At 34.2% G+C, this 21580-nt stretch overlaps 2 protein-coding genes across 2 annotated transcripts in view; one reads left to right on the forward strand and one right to left on the reverse strand.

Annotated features, from left to right (window-relative positions):
- Window positions 1–3071, reverse strand: part of LOC136031486 (regulator of nonsense transcripts 1-like) — a 49100-nt gene extending 46029 nt beyond the window's left edge. Inside the window, exon 1 of the mRNA XM_065711128.1 lies at window positions 2797–3071. Coding sequence (XP_065567200.1) covers window positions 2797–3003 — 207 coding nt within the window. The 5' untranslated portion in view covers window positions 3004–3071. The remainder of the gene's footprint in view (window positions 1–2796) is intronic.
- A 163-nt stretch (window positions 3072–3234) lies between these two features.
- LOC136031492 (cellular tumor antigen p53-like) overlaps window positions 3235–21580 on the forward strand; it is a gene marked incomplete in the record, with an annotated part of 49469 nt that continues 31123 nt past the window's right edge. Inside the window, 4 exon segments of the mRNA XM_065711142.1 lie at window positions 3235–3391; window positions 14608–14698; window positions 17812–17967; window positions 19693–19891. Of these exon segments, the coding sequence (XP_065567214.1) occupies window positions 3378–3391; window positions 14608–14698; window positions 17812–17967; window positions 19693–19891 (460 nt within the window).

Raw genomic sequence — 21580 nt, forward strand, 5'->3', positions numbered from 1 at the left:
ATTTTAGCCTAGGAGTTATTGAGGGCTAGTACTCTCCCAGCATTAGTCCCTACTGTTGGTACCAACTAAAAAACTAGAGTTTATCATATAAAACTTGTCAAGCAATCTACAATATCTAGAGTTTGCATCAAAATTTGTCAACAGTTGGAAGAAACTATCTAATGAAACTATTGCTGCTGAATCCATTGATGTTTTCAAACAAAGATTGGGTGCTGAGTTGTCCTCCAGAGTGTACATTTGGGATTCTACTGATCATGGAACAGCACCTGGTCATTAAAGAATTTTGTGTGCAACTCAAGTTATCATTTTGAGTCCTACAAGGAGAAATCCTTAGATTGCTCCTAGCTGCAATTTCAGACAATTTAAGGTAAATGCTTACCAAAAATGGACTTGGTAAATATAGAGAGACCTTTCTATTAATGAGCTATGAATTAGATGAACATCCCAGTTGATGAATATTCTTATACTCTTTCCTAATATAATCACTTTACACAGAAATTCAATTTTAAACTCTTTATGGTAGCTTAAAGATAATACCTTTTTCTAATATTTGGCTAGAAGAAGGTATTAAAAACAACAATTCATACATCATAATATGCAAAATAGTTGTAGTTGACACATTTCAACTGCATCTTCACAAAACTGTACCCCTCCCTCTTGGGTAATTTGCATTTCTTGTTCTTGATTTTCTCACCTTCTCTATTATGCAGGGATTAAAGGAAGGTTACCTTGTGATACACTTGCCTGTGATAACTCCAAAGTTTGGTTGAGGACTCTTGGGCATCCCAGTGTAGACACCACATCTTCTGTTCCCAGCCCACACCATATGTAAATGGCTCCAGGGTTTGAAATTGGATGGTTTGATTACTTAAGAGTTTCAAAGTGGAGCAACATGGTTTGAAAAGAAGTGGAATTGTTCTCTGTGGTTGGTTACTTTTTTGGCTAATTTTTGGGGAGTTTCCCCCAGTTCTCTGGTTGGGGTTGATGGGAAGAAGGCTTGAGCTAGGGTTAACTTACAGATGCTTGAAAAACCATAATGACATCACTCCTTCTCCTTTGGTAAACAAGGGTTGAAATTCTCAATGATACAAGCCTCTCTAGTCTAAAGGTAAGGATGGTCCTCAAGTTGTATGGCAGTTATAGTTGAATAAATTCAACAGAGCAAAAGTTGAAACAGGAGTGATAACAAAACAGCAATTCCAGGGACTATAAAGGCCTTAAAATTGAATTTCTGAGTAAAATACTAATTATATTTGGAAAGAACATAAAAAAGACCTCAAATAGTAGGTTGACCTAAGTCATAGCTTAGTAATGGAAAGGTTTCCATATTTACTGTTTGTTCAATTTAATTAAGAAAAACTTTTGGTAGACTATGCATAGGTGTAGGGTAAGGCCCCTAGTGCTTGACCAGTGCCCAAGCTTAGACATATATCCTGACTAAAAAGTATGTTTCCTATAAAATGACAATAGGCTCTTAATCTTTGACATAATGTATACAGGTTTAGATGGCTGGGATTGGCTGACTAAAATCTTGAACAAGAGCTCATATGACACTTGTGATGAGGTCAGAAGAACCAAGAGCTAATATGGCAATCTGAATTGAAAAGGAGCATTGTGAAATCACATCTTTCATATATCATGTTTCATTAAGATCCAATCACTCATTCATGAGATAAATATACATCATTTTTCACAATTTTCCCTCCCTCCAGCCCCCCACTCCCAGATGGTCAAATTGGAGAAACAACTGTTATCAAGTCAATTTGTGTAGGTCCCAACATGCCTACCAATTGTCATTATCCTAGCACATCCAGAAAAGCTGAACTTGCCAAAGCACTGGAAATCCTCCCCCTCAACTCCCACAAAGAGATCAGATCTGGTTCAGTTATTTTAATTGCATATCTAGGACTTAGGTTTATTCTTCCCACAAAGTTTCATCCTAATCTTTCCACTCTAAGCATTTTCTAGAATTTCTGGTTTCTCCCCTCCAACTCCCTCTGATGTCATGAGATCTGGTTGCAATTTAAAATAAGAGCTCTGTGATACAAGGTCCTTCAAAATAACAAATTTCATTAATATTTGATCACTGGTTTGTAAGTTAAAAATACCTAATTTTTCTAAATTAATTGACCTTCCACCCCCTCCCAGATGGTGGAATTGGGGAAGCAACTATTTCTAATTTAATTTAATCTAGTCTTGTCCCTGATACACCTGCCAATTTTCTTTGTCAAAGCTTATCTGTAAGTGCCCAAGCTAGCAAAACTAGGACCAACAGACAGACAGAAATTGCAATATGTCACTTGGTAAATACCAAATGCCATTTTTCAGCATTTGGGTTTAGGCAAATGTTATCCATAATTGGTTAATAAAAATTTTTCTGTGGAAAATTTAACCTACTTGCCAACTAGTGTAGATGGTTAATAGAAGTGTTTCAGGGTTAATGTTTGTTTCTAGCTAGTTAAAAAGAAATGTAGCTGGGGAGAAATCACTTGTCAACTAGTTGGAAAATGAATAGTTTTCTGGGGCAAATTATCTTGTCAAATAATTAATAAATTTGAATATTGCTATCAGGATTGACCAAATATCCAACTAGAGAGCAAAAATATTTGTATTTATAAGATTAGATAGTACCTTTTTGCATAAGCCTATACGCTATTGTTTCTATTCATCAAAGGGTGGTGTCTGTTAGAAGTCTTTTGTGAAAGTTTCAGTCAATAGCTTACCCTAACACAACCATTTACAAAGAATGCAAAATATCTGCAATTAGTTGAGCTTAACTTTATCATTACAACTCACCATTTTAGAGCCAGTTGAAATTTCCAATTCTCTCTTCGTAATTCCATCATCATTTTGTTGATGTTGACTTTGAGACTGGGAGGGTATAGTGAAATCAGTAAAATCAAAAGCTGATCCTTGAGTATCAGCACCTAAAAGTCCATCATTTTCTTCCGGCTCAAGAAATGTCAAAGTTTGAGAGCTCGGTCCATAGGCGTCAATACTCATTCTAATATAAGATATCCCTATATATTTCAAATTATCAGCACTGGAAGGTTTCAGCAAGATGTGACTAAATGATGAATATGAAAAAAAGATAAGGAATAAGAATATGGACAGCGCTACCTATTTTATAGATAGTGAAAAGCTGAAAATACATATATAACAAAAATAAAATAGACTTTTTATTTATTCATGAATATCAAGCCATAATGACAATAAGAATTGGAAATTTCTTTTATATAAATTTATTTTAAAGCAAGAACAATTGCCTCCTAAAAATTATGTGACTAAACAGTAGGCATTCACGTGGTGCATGGTGGATAATTGAATCTTAATATAGTACAGCGAATTTCTAGCTTGCAACTGTATCAACAACTGGCATGCTAGTAAAAATGTATGCAAATTTTAAATTATATTTGTACTAATCTTGAGCTGCTGCCTTCATGAAGGAAACATCTCACTAAATTTAAAGTAGCTAGGCTAGATTCATTATTTGTAGTATAGGCTACTCGTTTTTCTACAGGCTATAGCCCAATAGTTTTGTACCCTAACAATACTTTCCACTGCCCTGATGGTCCTCCTATTTAGCCTAGTATTCTTTATTTCTGTGTTAATAAACGTGCAAACATCAGAGGTCCCTCATCAAGGCATAAGTGCATTTTCTGCAGTCAAAACTCTAGCCTATGTCCTCATCTGTAATTTAGTGCAATACTCCACTTTCCAAGGACTATTCCACCCAATCTATCTTCTAGGCTCTCTAGAAGGAAACATGTCAGAACAAAGAAAGAAATGTTGGTAGATTGCTATTTTTTGGCTAATTCTTGTGGGTTTGTTTTCATTTTTGATAATGCATGACTCTAATAGGTAAATTTCTAGATTAGCTGCTTTTTGCTGTCTTGGAGAAGGGGTTATGGTAAAATTCTAGTTAATTGACTTCTTGCTATTTCGGAAAGGGTTTAGGTTAGGAAAAATGAAACTTTCAGAGATGAATCTACAGACTAAAGTATGGGTAAAATTCTAGTTAATTGACTTCTTGCTATCTAGGAAAGGGTTTAGGTTAGGAAAATCAAACTTTCAAGGATGGGTCTACAGGCTAAATTATGTCCCGGGAAGGTATTTTAAAGTACCCGCCTTGACTCCTTCTTCCTCTAGAGAGCTCTGAAATTTGCCTACATGACAGGTCTATACTAAAATTTGACAAAACAACATTTTGCCTTAATTTTCAGTTACTAGTTGCATTTTGCTCCCTTTAGTTCTGAAAATGCAATTCCTGTTATTTGAGTAGAATTTTGAGCCATATCAATGTTTTTTTTCAAAATTTAGGAAATGGATTTGCATATCTTTAAAACCCTATAAAATAGGATTGAGCAAAGTTATGAAGCTGAAAACAATTTTGTTGTACTTCAATTAAGCAGAAGATCTATTTTGCAAGATTTCACTTTTATAACACACATATTTTTAGAGGTCATCAAAGGTCAAGGCCCTCTAGAGGAAGAAAGAGTGGAGGTGGGTACTTTAAAATACCTTCCCAGGACATACTTTAGCCTGTAGACCCATCCTTGAAAGTTTGATTTTCCTATGATAAAATTCTAGTTAGTTGACTTCTTGCTATCTCAGAAAGGGTTTAGGTTAGGAAAATGAAACTTTCAGGGATGAATCTTCTGACTAAAGTATGTCCCGGGAATGTATTTGAAGCAACTACCTCCACTCCTTCTCCCTCTAGAGTGCCCTGACCTTTGATGACCTTTAAAAGTATTTGTGTTATAAAAGTGAAACCTTGCAAAACAGATCTTTTGCTTAATTGAAGTACAGCAAAATTGTTTTCAGCTTCATGACTTTGCTCAATTCCATTTTATAAGGTTTTAAAGATATGCAAATACATTTCCTAAATTTTGAAAAAAAAACATTGATATGGCTCAAAATTCTACTCAAATAACAGGAATTGTATTTTCAGAACTAAAGGCATAGAAAAAGCAACTAGTAACTGAAAATAAGGTAAAATGTTTTGTCAAAATTCCAATAGGTATAGACCTGTCATGTAGGCAAATTTCAGGGCCCTCTAAAGGGAGAAGGAGTGGAGGTGGGTACTTTAAAATACCTTCCTGGGACATACTTTAGCCTGTAGACCCATCCCTGAAAGTTTCATTTTCCCAACCTAAACCCTTTCTGAGATAGCAAGAAGTCAATTAACTAGAGTTTTACCAATTGTTTACAGCTTCATAACTTTGCTCAGTTCCATTTTAAGCTATAAGGTTTTAAAGATAGGCTATAAGGTTTAAAAGATATATATTTCCTAAATTTTGAAAAAAAATATTGATATGGCTCAAAAATCTACTCAAATAACAGGAACTGCATTTTCAGAACTAAAGGCAGAGAAAAAGCAACTAGTAACTGAAAATTAAGGTAAAATGTTTTGTCAAAATTTCAATACATATAGACCTGTCATGTAAGCAAATTTCAGGGCCCTCTAGAGGGAGAGGAGTAGAGGTGAGTATTTGAAAATACCTTCTCAGGACGTACTTTAGCCTTAGACCCATCCCTGGAAGTTTTATTTTCCTAACCTAAACCCTTTCTGAGATAGCAAGAAGTCAATTAACTAGAATTTTACCAGGGTTATTAATAAATTAGGTTACAAAAACTAATACCCAATTTATCAAAATTGTGTAAAACTAAAGCCCACACACCTTGTTACTAGAGAGAAATTGAGAAGAAATGTACATATCAATAAATAGCTAAAAATTCAAGCTATGCATCAATATGATTATTGTTAAAATTGTTTAAGATCAAACAGTGAAATTATTACTTTATTGACTTACCTACAAGGACCACTTTTTGGAAATACCAATTGTACTATTTTGATTGTATATACCCTTTCAGTGTTTCAGTTGTATTCACATATTAACAGAAAGCTGATTTTATTCCAATTCTAGATATATAACTTTTATTGCTTAACATTTATTCTTAAAATCACAAATATTAAATATAGTCTTTTTTGATTTCAATTGCTTGTCAAAACAGTTACCACACTTTAGATTTATGCTGACAAATTATTGGTAAAAATTTTGGTAAAATTATAGCAAACCATATAACTTGGCTTTTGTATAAAGTGAATAATTGCTTCTACTGTAAATTCATATTTAGATACTTTTTAACCTAGCCTAACTAAAACTAACCTTATTATGAATAATATTAGTGCTGAGAAAATGTAGCATTATTTATTCAAAAACAATGGAAAAAGATGGCACTTCGAAAATGTAGTATTATTTTGTGAAAAACAAGTGATTACTCATACTGTAATTGAAATTTTCATTTTTAAGAGCTCAAAAAGTGCTTAAATTTGAATTTATGGTAGAAGTGATTATTATATTCATAAAGAATGCACAAAAAAGCACCAAATGGTATATTCACTTTATTGGTAAACCAGTTATATGAACTGCTATAATTTTACTGAAATTTGCCTGCTAAACAGGTATATCAGAATTTTGACAAAATAACATTTTCCAATTTTTCTTTTTCTGGTTTTAGTTTTGAAAATACAATCCCTGCCATTTAAGTAGGCCTAGAATTTTAGGCCATAAAAATATTATTTTTACTGAATTTAGGTGATGTATCTGTAGATATTGAAACCTCATAAATTGGGATTTAGCAAAGTTGTGAAGCTGAAAACAGTTTCCTTGTACTTTGTTTAAGCACAAGATCTGTTTTGTAAGGTTTCACTTTTATAGGCCTAACACAAAGAGTTTTAAAGGTCAGTACCCTCTAGATAGAGAGGGAGCAGAGGCAGATAATTCAAAATACCTTCACTAACATACTTAACTCCTTTCCAGGAAAGCAAAAAGTAGCTAAACTAGAATTTTATCAACTAATTTATATGGAGAGGGGTCTAGGAGTGATTTGTCAAAAACCCAAATAAGATCATGGAAATTGTGTTTTTGTAATCTTTTCAGCCTATGGAGTTTATTTGTTGTTGTGGTACCAATCAATACCCAGTTGTCCAATTCTTGTTGTTTATTGTCATTTTGTAAAGAGACAAGCCTATGGCTTACTCTGTTTTTGTTTTTTTGAATAAAATTAGCAATACAAAGTGTTGCCCTTTTATTCTGCCTTGTCTCCTCCTAGATAGCTGCTATTCTCAACCTTAACCCACAAATATTATATGTTGATTGATTATTCAAACCTGTTTTGATCTTTGGCTCATGCCATTGAATGGACATTGGCTATTGAAAATATTTCATAACCTTCTTCTTCTGTTTCAGCAAACAAGGGCTTTTCAATCAAGACTTTTCAGCCCTTCTCCTTTTGATTCACTCTGTGAGATGAACAGAGCTACTGAATTAGTTTCTTCTTATTTATCCTGAATATGCTCAGATTCGTTTCCATAATTCTTTTGATTCTAGGAGTTGAAATATAAGAGGATAAACCTTGAGTTCTGAGCTCTGTGTGCAGGTATAGTCAGATAGACTCTTAGCTGGTAGTGATATTTTGTGGTGTTTGAATTACTTTAACAGTTTACATTACAGAGTATACTATGCAGATGTCAGCATATTACATTCAGATAGGCAATGGTCAATTGTTTTATTTTTATTTTTTTAATTACAGTACCTGCAAAGAGGGGGAGAGGGAACTGAGCCGCTTGAATTAAGTAACTGATATGAAAACACCTGAAAATTTAGCCCATTTAAGCCAGACTGAATTCTATGATAAATTTGACACTTCCAAATATGAAACCAAAATTTTGACTTGGCATGTTCCAGGTTGCTGGTCCTGCATCAACCCACACTCAATGAACTGGTACACATGTCTTTTCAGAAATGTATGGCGCATGTACAATTTCATTTCAATATATGTTGAGTAAAATCTGACTTTCAGAAACTCTTAATTCCAGACATCTGTCACAGGAGCTGAAATACTTGTTTGATATTTCTAAGGATGATATCACTTGTGCTTGCAAAAATGGGCAGGCCAATTTTGTCCCAGTAACAAATTTCATATTTTTTGCTGGTATCTCTTGATTTGCAAGGATCAGTTAGGCTTAACATGACAGGAAAGGGGTTCCTGATTGCCAAGTGATCTGAAATTTGGAATGCAGCAATAACAGAGGTTTTTTAGTTTGACAGTATTTCAGGCAAGCAGAAAATGAAAAATAAGAAAAGATGTGCTGCCAGAACTATGGAAGCATGTTAATCGAAACTCAGTTTCTGCTGGTGCAAGCCATGGGTAGATGCTATACAGAATATTTGCTCTACAACTGGAGTCATCAGACAGATTACAGTTCAAGTCACCAGCCAGTATGACTGTCAGATTGCTCAATTTACAATCAGCAGCAAGAGTGCCAAGAGCTTGGGATGTTTTATCAAACAGCCCATCGGATCTAGATTTGCAATGATCATTAGGAAGGTAAACTGACCCAACAATACAATTTTGTATTTTTGACTGCTACAAAATACTCAAAGTCCCAAAAGGATTCTGGTAATAGTTTGTTTCCCACAAGAATGACACTGTTACTGCTACGTTAACCCACATCAGAATGTTTGGCAGCATGGGAGTGAGTAACAGAAGTATCAAATGTTTAGTAGATTAAGACTGTCCATAGTTAGCAGGTGCACTTGCAAATTCATTCACTTCACATTGTGTTTGTATCAATGGGAACTTCAAATTTATGGAATCACCTTCATTTATATTCCACAGTGTTATTCTGAGTCCTGTATTCCTTTTTATGGGATGCAAAAACTTTCTGTGCCGCACAAGATTTAAAACTTTAACATGGATTATCCGTTTTGGAGAATAGAGCACATATGACACTGTTTTGCCAAAGGAATTGTAATAAGTTATGCTAGTTTGCGTTTTGCATGAAGAAGACAAGAACTGGCTAACTACTTCACAGCCCAGATACAGCATGTCTGAAAGCTCAGGATTAACTTTGCATCCACCTAGCATTCTTTGTAGCATTATCAGTTTGGACTAGAATTTTGTGCATAATCATTGCATGGTTAGTGACACCAAAACCCCAAGAAGAATTCCTCTAAGTTGCAGCATTTGCGTGAGGTTCCTTAGAAGAAGCCTAGATAACACAGGCAATCCTATGATGATTTGTTTTTGGTTTGTATTTATGTAAACAAAGCATTTTTATACCATGTAAATGATGTTGCACAAATTTAATACACAAATTGAGAAATTTCTGATCAAAGGAACTTCTGTAATAACTATAACTAAATGAATATAAACTATTATTGATTAAATGTTAAAAAATATTCCTGTTCAAAAAATCCAAGTAAATCCCATTCAAAATTCTTTGTCAAGTTTTAGCTAGTTCAGTGCACATCAGTTAACTGCAGAAAAGTACCTGGCTGGAAAAATGTGGTTTTTGGAAAAGTATAAGTTTTCTAGCCTTTAGAAAACTCTTGTTTTTAAGTCATTCATCAACTAACTATACTGCAATCAAAAGGATACAACATAAGTCTTAAGTAAGTGTGGTTTAGCATTTAGGTTTTGTTTGGCGTTTTTATAAGTGTTATTGGTTGTCTTGTGTTAGCCCTGCATTTTCAGTTAATACAGTAGTTGAAAGATAATCTTGGATTTCCTTAGTTTGAACTCAGTCAGGACCAGCGCATAGGATTGACTGTGGTGTTGCCGATATTATGCCTGCAGCTGCTAGTACTGAGTGTTTTGAAACCAGCAGGCTTGCCTTAACAAGCGAAAAGGACCCCTGAGAAAGATTCTCTCCAGGCAGTTGACCATTGGGCTAGTACAGTCTTCAGTCACAGCAAAGTGACCAATTGTTGCAGCAGAGGGATTCAGCATCACTATAATCCAGCTTGCTCCAAGCAAGGATAATTGAAAAAGGACAGCAATATTGACGAAAAAGAAAAAAGAATATCATATCAAATTATTGATATTCACTAGAGGAACTAGATTCATCATAGGTAATACATTGCAGAAGAGAGTGTGGATGTATTCAGAAGAGCAGTATTGGTACCTGTTGGGGTTTCCTGTTCTCCTAAATTGCAGGAAAAAGGCAATACACGTCATGCACTTCCCATGTGATTTTCGTTTGTTCAATATTTTCACTAGTAAAGTCAGTGTCAATAAAAAGAAAAGGACAAATGTAACAACCTGTTTCGTTAAAAGTGAATGTAAAATTTAAGATATCTCCATGCTGTAATAATTTTTTTCTTATTCATTCCAAAATTCAGAAAGCCATCTATTTTTTTGTAATGATATCATTTGGAAAAAAAAAAATACAAAAGAAGATGCATAGGGGAATAATAGACTAAAATCACTTAAATTTGTTTTACTAAAGTTGAAATTTCTTTCTTTATAGTTTCTTGGTTATTTGTTCTTTTGTATTAAGATTGTTATGGATACCCTGCATTTTACATTAGATATGGAAAATAGAGATTGTTTCTGCAGACAAGAGTAAGTGTGGATTTGTCATGTAAGGGCTGTTTAACCAAACCTCATCAATGGTGTCCCATAAAGACATTTTGATCAAAGGAGCCCTTGGCTCTTGTTTTTGAGTCATTTGTCATCTAACTATACTGCAATCAAAAAGATATAGCATAAGTCTTAAGTGAGGGTGGTTTAAGTTTTAGGATTTTTTAGGCGTTGGTTCGAACTTGGTCAGGACCAGCGCATGCCTGCCTAGGCATTCAGGATCAGCTGTGGTGTTGTCGATATTACGTCTGTGGCTGCTAGTAATGGGTGTTTTGAAACTGGCGGGCTTGCCTTAACAAGCATTAAGGATCCTCGTGAAAGATTCACTCCAGGCAGTTGACCATTGGTCTAGTACAGTCTTCAGTCACAGCAAACCGAGTGACCAAAAGCATTACACTTCCAATTGAAATGGCTAAGGATAGCCTTTCTTTCAAAACTTCATATTTCTAATTAAAATTTTTCTGGGAAAAAGTACTTGCCAACTAGCCAACTAGATGGTTGACAAAAGAGTTTCTGGGGCAATGTTTTTGCCAACTAGATGGAATCAAAAGGACATCAAGTCATGGCTAATTGTAGCCAACTTACTTGCCAACTAGATGATTGACAAAAGAGTTTCTGGGGCAATGTTTTTGCCAACTAGATGGAATCAAAAGGGCATCAAGTCATGGCTAATTGTAAAAAAAAAGCCAAGACAGATAGTCCAATTGAGTGAGAGGCAATTGTGGCATTAAACCCCCTTATTAGGATTGTTTAAACATGATGTTAGTTCATTAGAGTGAAAGGTTAATGGTGCTGGATATTTGACTTCTCTTCAAGAGAAAAAAAAACAGCAAAGGTGAATCCAACTTACCAACATAGAAAATAAACTACATCCATTAGGAATTGATTAGCAGAATGCTGTTTTTTGAGAGAAAAGGATGTGTATTTTCAACTGCTACAAAATACTCAAAGTCCCAAAAAGATTCTGGTAATAGTTTGTTTTGCACAAGAATGGCAGCGCTACTGCTAGGTTAACCCACATCAGAGTGTTTGGCAGCATGGGAGTGAGTAACAGTAGTATCTAATGTTTAGTAGATTAAGACTGTCTATAGTTAGCAGGTGCACTTGCAAATTCATTCACTCCACATTATGTTTGTATTGTTTGGAACTTCAGATTGAATAAACACCTTCATTTATATTCCACAGTGTTATTCTGAGTCCTTTTAGTCATTTTCTGAGACGCAAAAGCTTCTGTGCTACACAAGATTTAAAACTAACATGGATGATTAGTTTTAGAGCATAGAGCCCATAAGACACTGTTTTGGCAAAGGGATTTGTGGTTGCTCAAATGACCCTTTTGTATACTACAGGAGCAGCAAATAGGAGCTTTAAAGACTGCAGATATATGTCCATGAGCCTGACAGTTGAAGTACCAAGCAGGCAGGGGTACATAATCATCAATTTTCATCTATTCATATTTCGAACCCCAACAGAGTTCAAGATGGCAGTAGTTAGGTCATCATGGTGCAAGAACCCCAACTTATAAAACTGCGTTTTTCTGATTTAATAGCCTCTGCTATGTTAGTTGCTGTAGTCGGGTCACTGACAATGAGTTATCACAGAGACTTTTTATGTAATCTATCTGCTCCTTATGGTCATTCAATTGTTAGGTGGATTTTTTTAAAACAACTGAGTAAGAAGGCTTCAGGTGCTGGGACAGGCGAGGGGCTGTTATGCAACTGAACAAAATTATCTAGTTTTTTTGTACATTTCATTGGCTTTACAGGACAACATGGAACTAACTTCCCCTGTTATAAAGGACATTTTTTTCAGCTCATAAACCACAAATCACGGTAGTACCACTTTTCTTTATACAACTTTTAGGGTTTTCAAAATATCCAGACAGTTATTTAATGCCTTCTGCCAATCTGTAGAAATAGATAAAAGCATTTGCAAATACCTAGAGTTTTTCCTTTAGTTAAAGAATCTTCTCGTTTACAAAAATTCCAATGAACATTCCCAGCATTACAAGTCTGACCAAGAAAGTCAAGTACTGGGCACCACACCGGTTGATTAATAAACATTCTGGACACCATTGTCAGCAGAACATGGGAACAGGACAATACAGATGTGATGCCACCTTCCCCCTGGGATATACCCTGATAAACAAGGGATATGTCACTCCCCATTCATATAGTCGCTAAACTTAAAAACATGAAAATAGTTAGAATGAAGGGATGGAAATTCCATTGCTTAGGGTAAGGAATTATACATGGACAAACTTCACATTTTAACGAAAGTAGCAGATCAGTGAAGGAAACTTTAGGGAATAGACAAGTGTCCAATCATGGAATTCTCTAGAACTTCAATCATTTAGCAATACCTCTTTCTTTTAGCCGGTGTGAAAAGTAATTCGTTCAAATTCTTCTGACAATGCTAGGGGGAGGGGGATAAGGCAAAATATTTTTTTGGTTGAGTTGAACTATTAGCTCTATCATTGAAATGGAACTTTGTATACAAATCAATGTCCTTTTGGTTTTTGCAGACACAAATAGTTTCAAATCATGTGGCTATCCTTTTGGAAAAACAAAATATCTGACTGCACAAGATAGAAATAAAGGCAAAAAGAGAAATGTCAAAAGTAAATCTATGTCCACTTTGAAAGCACCAAGGACAGTTAAAAATAGATTATTGGCTAAGTTAAGTGGTAGATAAAACTGGGTAAGTGGTAATCTACACAAAAAAATGTAGATTAGAAATAAAAAAAAATCAGAATTAAATTTTCTAACAAAATAGATGTCTATATGCAATATTTAGAAATAGCTGGTATCAAGCTTAAAAAGTCAATCTACAAGGGAAAAATAAGTTAAAACATATGGCTTCAAACAACTTAAAACATTTTGGCTTTCCATTGAAGGTAGAATTGTCTTTAGGAACCAACAAATTGTTATTATTTGAGGTTTAATGATCAAGTGAGTTGTCGAATTAGTTCCAATTTATTCCTGTGATTTGGCTTGCCACCACTGACTAAAATTTGGCTCTGTCCTCAAAACTTCATATTTTAAAACATACAAAAGAAAAAGCATATAAAATTTTTTTTTTCTGATACAAATAGACCAAAGATGGATCCAAAGACAAAAAATGTTTTATTTTGATGTCTCTGACACTTTGAGAAAATAATGATACTGCATTATAGGAAAACTTGCCTCCAAGAAAAGTTGCTACAAGGAAAATCTTGCCCCAAAATTTGCAAATAAAAGAAAACACAATACTCAAAACAAGAAAAGTCAAGCTCAATTTCCTCCTGTTGAACTTTCTCCACAAGAAAACCTGACCCTTTAGTACAAACAACTATTAGCACTGCTTATTAAAACTATTCCTCATCTACATTTAAATGATCAATTAATGTCCAATGGAGATTGTCTTTTGAGAAAGCAAATGTAAGTTTCTGACAACACCTCCTTTGTGCTTTGCTTAGAAACCCCTTGAATTAACCCTCTCTCTAATTTTTAGAATCTCTCCTTCCATAGAAGTCTTCCATACAGTCTTGGAAAAATATGACACAAGAATTGCTCTTTGCTAAGCCAATGACTCCAAAAGGCTCGAAGTATATTAGAATAGAATAGTATTTTATTATAAAGCAAACTCTTACACTGCCAAACTTGTTGCCTTCAGTCAGCTAGCCTACATTGTATACAAAAAAAAGAAGCACAGATATATAAGTGAAATATTAAAACACTGCCTACAGTGATGAACCAAACTGGCTGGTCATATAAAAAGAGTACAATGAATAAAATGAATGAAAATGAGTATTTATGTACAAAAACATAAGTACATAAGTAAAACAAGTAAAATGAATAAAAATGAGGGTATAAGTAAAAACATAAATACATTATAAAACACATACAGCAATGAATCCAACTGGCCTGTCAAAAAAAAACGAACACATTAACAATACAAATTTCACTTATTTATGCTTTCGAAAATTAGATATTACCATCCTTTCATGTTATTTATGGTAGGCCTATTTGTTATTGAGTTTGAGGTAAATTAATGCTGGATGGTTAAATGTTGGTAGATTCATTTAGACCTTAGTCTATATCCCTCCCATAACAGTATTTTACTCTTGTGTTATTTGATAATTCTAGAAAGTTGGTTTTTTTGTAGATTGATATGTTTTTTTTTTTATTGTTTCAGGGAACAAGGAGGAGAAATCAATGATATTTTTGAACTAATATCATCAAATCCAAATCTAGCTTTGACAGCTTTCCAGGATTCCACAAATAATGTAAGTGCTTTATTAGTTAAAAAGAAAGTAAATTCAGATTAGTTATTACTTCTACTACTATTACAATGTTGTAACTTCATGCACGGCAAACACAGATGAAAAATCGTCCGTTCCATGCACAAAGCATTTTGCTGTACATCTTGTTTTGAAACCTTGTGTTTAAGATTGTTCCTAAGCAATTTGTGTCAGGCATGTTAAGCATGTTCTCCTCTTTTTCTTTTCATTACTATTGTGTCTGTCCCATATTTAGTCACACTACAGATAGCTTTTACTACAGATAGCCAAAGTGGTAACAGTACTTAGATTCCCTGCTTGTGTATATTTCAAGGATGAGGCAAAATACCTCATATTTTTGTTTTTCCACTTTATACATTTTTCTTGTAACCTTTACATTTAAGTTATGACACTCTCTCAGTAGAGAAATTTAGGTCCTTCTTCTTATAAAAGCTATGCAATTTTATCAGCTACATTAATATTCAGTTCTCCAAAATATTTGTCTTCTTTGCATGTACCTTCACTTAGATTTGCTACCACTTAGCTAAGTTATTTTCTATGAACTAGATTTAGACCTACAAATATACAAAAAAAATGTGAAGCCTTGGTTTTTGGAGAGAGAATGTTTTGATATTCAGAAAAATATACTTATTAGCATATCCAAAATCACTGTTTTCAAATTTTAATTAAATTGTTTTTAAATGTCTTGAATTTAAAGATCTAAAGGGCAACATGGTATTGATTTTGAAGAATGTGGACGATCATTTCATTTCTTTAATAAAAAAATATGTAGCTGCAAAAGACATTAAGTATGAATCACTACCTTTGTTGCAAGGCGACTTTGCAGCTTTCTTAGAACTACTTTGGTGGAGCTGGTATTTCGCCAGGCTTCAGTGCAGTTGTTTGAGTGTAATATAGATATTAAAGACTCGTTATTGCCCAGGAATGGAGGCTGTGCAGTTCTTACCAATATTTTGTCAAAGTGTATGTGACTTATATCGTTTCTACTAAATATTATTATTTGTTGTTACACATGCGAAAGATGTTTCTAGCACACCGATATCGGCATGAGTAAAATTGAGCCCTTCCCCCTTGTACCTCTGAAGTTGAGATATTTTTCAACTTCGGCCTCTGATCTTGACTAGGGGGGAATGGGATACTGAATAATACAATTTGTTGTTCGAGATATCATGTTCAGTCTTTTCGGCTTGGATCAATAGAAAATGGCCGTTCAATCCATAAAACATTGTAGAAAGCAAAGTTTTATGTTTTCCCCCCGTTACCCCTAGAAAAAGAAATGGTTCTCTATTGGCAATTTCAATACGTTTATGAGCAAATTTTTCCAAAGTTGTTCCCAAGAGACCCCCCTTCCCTTATCCCTATATGGAAAAAATCTTCTAATATATCTTTAAGGTTGGATCAGTTTGCATGAATACTCCTTACTAAGAACAATTTAGTTTTAGTTGCTTAATTTTGAGTGGTTGGGGGCTGTTTAGGGTCAATTTTAAAGTGATGAATTTAGCAAATTGCTTACGTTTTGTATCATATTTCAGAGCTGCCACATGTCAGAATTTAAATCAAAGTCAGGAATTATGTCTCGTCAGAATAAAACCATAAAAGCTACGTTTTTTATGTAGCCTAACTATAGATATGGATAAAAAAATATTGTTTGAGTTTTTCTAAAAAGTTGCTTATGGAATTAATAAGGCTCAAAGTCAAAATAGATGTACATGATCTGCTGCTTCCCAGCTGAGCTGTTGCGACACAAGCAAAAACAAAACCATTGCTAACTTTCAATCAACGCCCTTTTTTTGAGTTTTTCTAGGAAGTTGCTTGTTGGAATTAATAAGGCTCAATGTCAAAATAGTTGTACATGATACTTCATAGCCCAGCTGTTGTGATATCACAGTACATAATCGAAAAGGATAAATTTTAAGGCTTGTTCACGAGGCTAATGCCAGGAAAAGAGATCCAATTAAATGAGGCGTGAGCTTGGGTAGATGCTATTTAAAAAGACATTTGGAGACTGATGTAAAGGTCTGGAAAAATACACCTTGACCAGTGAAAGATTTCAAAAAATACCTAACGTTTCAGAGCATTAGTCAGGAGATATGGTTTAAGCCACTTCCCAGGATTTTCTTTTGTAATATTGGAGTATTTTCTTATCTAACATATCTAAGATTTATCAGGTTAAATTTTTTTCGCTACGTTTCATTTATTTTTGTTAAAATTCAAGTTGTAACAGTATGTCCTCATAATTTAACAGCTTCAAACTGCAACCTCCTAAAGTTTCAGTTTGGTATTTAACACAATTTTTATTTTGACAGGAAATATGCCATCAAATGGCTTGTTTTTTAGCACTAAATTGCTCCAACTTTCACAAGGGTAAGTTTGGACCAATTTCAGTGATGCTTTGCATGTATGTGTTCTCTGTTTACAATTGTAGCCGTGTCCTTTTAGTCATGTATGTTGTTTCTAAAGCGATTCTGAAATTTTGTCAAACTGAATTAAAAGTTGTTTCTGATCTGATTTCTGATAAGGAACTTTTACTGAGAACAATTTAATTGTTCCTTAATTTAATTATTGGATTTCTCTATTTCCTGTTTATTGAATCGTGGAAAATATATACATTATGCATTGTATTGATTAATATATGACTGATTCTATTTTTTCCTTTTCTGTAAATAGTTGTCTTTTGTGGAATCGGTTTTCATTTGTAGCAAAAGTTCAAAATTAAGAGTCCAGCTACCTTTGCTTTGGTCAGTAAAGTTGTGCGCAGTTTGTTATCATGGAAATTCAATGCAAAAAAAGTTCACAGTTAAATATTGTAATTTACAGCATATTTTTTTTAAGACTGATGGTTTTTTTTTCATGAGTATGTCAAGTCTGAGTGAAGTTGAATGCTTTCCTTTCATTGTGGCAAAAAAAAATACACCAAATTACGCATGCCAATGCTGCGGTTTTTGAGCCTTAAACATTTTGGAAGAATTAATTTATGGTGGTTGTAGTTTTTGAATTAATATTTATTCAGAACGTTCATAGAAAAAGAAACTTATTCTTAGTATTGGAAAATGCTAAATTTATTCTTGTTCTGTTGAATTTCTGTTAAAATGTTTCAGAATGACTCGATAGATTTGGCTCCGGCTGTTGCGCCTTTAAGAGTGAGTCACAATTCTCAAGTGTCTCATTACTATTCACCAATATATAAAGGAGAGTTTGGCTTTGAAGTAGCATTTGAAGAGAATGGGCAATCGACAAAATCCTGTAGCTGGACAGTAAGTTCAATATTTCTGGATTTATTTTAAGTTGCCAATTGAATGAAAGGGTTTTCATGTATTAAAAGGCTATAAAACAGTATACTTTGTTGCAATCTCTACCATTAAATCCATTAAGTGTTTTTAGCACTGAATTTTATAACGCCGTATAAGAAAACCCACCCGGGTTCCGACTTAGAAAAGGCTGTACTACAGTTTTGGCTGTAACACGCTGCATCCAGAGGGGCTCCCAAGCTTAAGGATTCTACTTTTAATCTAAATGCGGAATATCTTTTGAAAAACATACTCTATCAAGGACCACTCCTTATCAAGGACCCTACAATTACTTTCTAATGAGGAATTAGGTTAGTCTATTAGAGACGTGAGGGAAATCTTCATCATTCTTTACTTCTTTGTCAAGTGAAGAAATAAGCTGCTTTACACCAATGAAAATATTGCACAACTAAGAAATAAGGCCTTACAGCCTACAATGATGTATAGACGTTTATTGGCTGCATTTGAAGGTCTCAAAATCTTAGAGCCTTGTTATTTTTATGTAAAATATGTTTTTGACCTTAGTTATGACAAGAATAGTCAATACTAGAATTTAGCTTTTGGATTGTAATTTTGAGGTTTTTAGCCATAATATTTTTTTTATTATCGTTGTTATTATAAATATTATTTTATCGAGAATGATCAACACTATTTTTGCAGTTATAGCTACTACTGGTAATTCACTGTTGCACCAAGGCTTCTGAGGCCAACACAGCTCCTTCTCCCTTCACCAATTTAAAGCTTCATCACTTGGTACCCACTCCCATGAAGTTCCAATTTTCTTCGTATTCCTTCTTAATAATCCCATTTGGGGACGAGGTGCTTTCGATTTGGCCTCAATTGGATGACCAACTAGAACAAGCGGTGACAATCTGTCATCCTTCATCTGTAATGTGTCCTAGCCATCTTAACATTTCTTTCATTAAAGCCCTAGAAGGGGTGAAAAATCACATCATATGTGATTGCTGATATACATACGGTCAGTTAAATGGGTAGCTAAATCATTCGTTTACAATTCAAAGGACCTACGCTCAGAAAACCATATTTGACCGTGCTAACTGGTTTCCAATCATTTTCGACTTCTGAAAAAGGACTAAAGCTCTCAATTTCCGATTGAATAAGCATCTTCTGTTGTTTCTCCTACTACCATGAGGTGGAGGCTGGGGATGAGAAAGGGGCGGTCCTCCTGTGCGGAATAAATTCTTCCAATTTTCGGATTTAATGGTACTCTTTACTTTCAAAATAACTGCATAGCACAGAAATCATGAGGGATTAAACATCAATTTCTAGATTCCACCCCTCCCACTCCGTACCTTCCTTAGCACTAATACTAGACTGTATGGGGCATGTCTTAAAATCGCATTAGCCATAGCCGATTTTAATCTGGTCGGGTCAAATTTAAATCATAAAATGTATTGAACACGTTTTTAGAATTTTGTTTTAGTCTAGAAACTTCAGGAAGTAAGAATGTTGTCATCAAATTGTTTCATTAATATGTGTTTATCTCCTAACTAAATATTGCCTTCAATGTTTTAGTGAGATTATCTTTAGGTAGAAGTGTGCATTTGTATATACTTGTGTCTTTGCTGTAGTGCGCAGGGTGTGTCTGTATTATGTGTAAAACCTCCGGAATATTCGGAAATAAAGTATTCACTGTCATACTTGAGATTTTTCCCTAATTTTTCTTTTCAGTATTCCTCAAGTCTGAAGCGGCTTTATGTTAAAGATAACACCGTGATTCCGTTCCTTTTGAAAGTTACGTCTTACGCACCATATGTTGACGAGAATCTCTACGTGAGGGCTCAGTTGCAATTTTCAGATCGTCAATATTTACAAGATGTTGTATCAAGATGTCCTAATCATACAACACCGGATCATCCAACAAATATTTGTAAGAATGTTTTTTGTTTTTTTAAGGCTGTGGAATAATTTGAATGTTATCGAATGGGATAGGATATATTTATTTACTACAACAGCTGGAGCTAACATGAGCATGTCATGATTAAAAAAAAAAACAAGACACAAAACAAGATAAAAAAAATAGCAACAAAAAAATATTAAAGCACCATGTGTGCTTCACTGTCAGTAAATTAAAATGAGTCATAAATAAAATTAATATATGTAAAGAGTTAATTTTCACGGTTAAAATAACAACCGGTTATACAGAATATATCAGGATACTAAGAATATAAATGGTTGGTACATTCGAAAGCACTCACAGGCAAAAACCTGAAATCAACTACATCAAACATTAAATATTTGTCAAGTTAATGCTATTAAAATACCGAGTAAAATAAGGGACACATGATTTGCAATATCTCTCGGTACTATAGGCTGGCTTAGTAATTAACTGTAGACAATTCTTTTTTATTTGTTGGAGACTAGTGTCTGGTCCTTCAGTAGGGGGGCTTTCAAAGTTGTATAGTAGACCAAGATAAGTTGGAGAATTCAAACAATTCAGTCCAAATCGATATGTCTACAATTATCAAATAAATTCAAGTTGATCTGTTTCAATGCATCATCATATGTTGAGCAGTTTTGTCCAAGTATAATTTTTACAGCTCTTTTTTGTATCATCTCAAGTCTATCTGATTGATCTTTCGTCAAACCCGGATGCCAAGCTGGAGATGCATACTCAAGAGAACCTTTTTAGTTTCGTGACCACCTCCCCTTCACCCTGAAAAAAAAAATGTACAAAAGAAAGATGAATGGTCAATTAAAATAGCAAAAAAGTACAATGTCAATTTAGCCAAACTTAAAACTATCACAGATTAAAACCGACAAGGGTGATTTTATGCCAGTAGTGTTTCATGGTGTAACACTTTTACCATGAATAAGTGTGGTATTGCTGCACCCCCTCCCCGAATCAGTATAGCGTTATTTGTCGCAATTGATGGTCAAGTCGGAAGTTTATTTTCATCCAATTGATTTCCTAAATATGAAGGCACTGAATTTTAAAGGTTTAAAAACATTGATGCTATTTTGTTATACTTAGTTAAACTAAAGGGACTTTAACAAATATAAGGACATCGAAAAAGAATTCATGAAAATTGGGGTTTTATCTTATTCTTTTGTATATTATATGCGGAAAAGATAACAGTGACTGAAGCGCGTTTGTTCAGAAAATTGAAAATTATACTCTGGCCTTTTTGGGGTTTTGAGGGGTGATAACACCGCCCATATTTTGGGTAATTTATGTTTGTTTTAAGTTTTGCTTCCTTGTTCAGTGCAATTTCTGCCTGATACTTCTATTTTTATGTAATCTCTATAAAAAATTTTAATTACTTTTTTTTTGTATATTCGTACTTTATTGGGTTATTAGCATTAACGTTAATAAATATGTAATAGTCAAGTATTAAACTTGGAATTGTGTCCGGAGGTCGCAGGTTCGATTCCTGCCACTGGCATACTTTTAACTTGCGATGACGTATTGCATAAGGCTGCACCTTCTGAATGAAGGTTGCCAGGCTCAATGCTAAGTGCGGAAAGGCAATCGAATAGTAGTGAGGGTTGAAGTTCGTTGTAGTAACATTGACAAATTTGGTGTTAGTTGTCGTGGTTAGAGTAACTGCACAATTCA

Source organism: Artemia franciscana, chromosome 1, assembly GCF_032884065.1.
Source record: "Artemia franciscana chromosome 1, ASM3288406v1, whole genome shotgun sequence".
NCBI lineage: Eukaryota > Metazoa > Arthropoda > Branchiopoda > Anostraca > Artemiidae > Artemia > Artemia franciscana.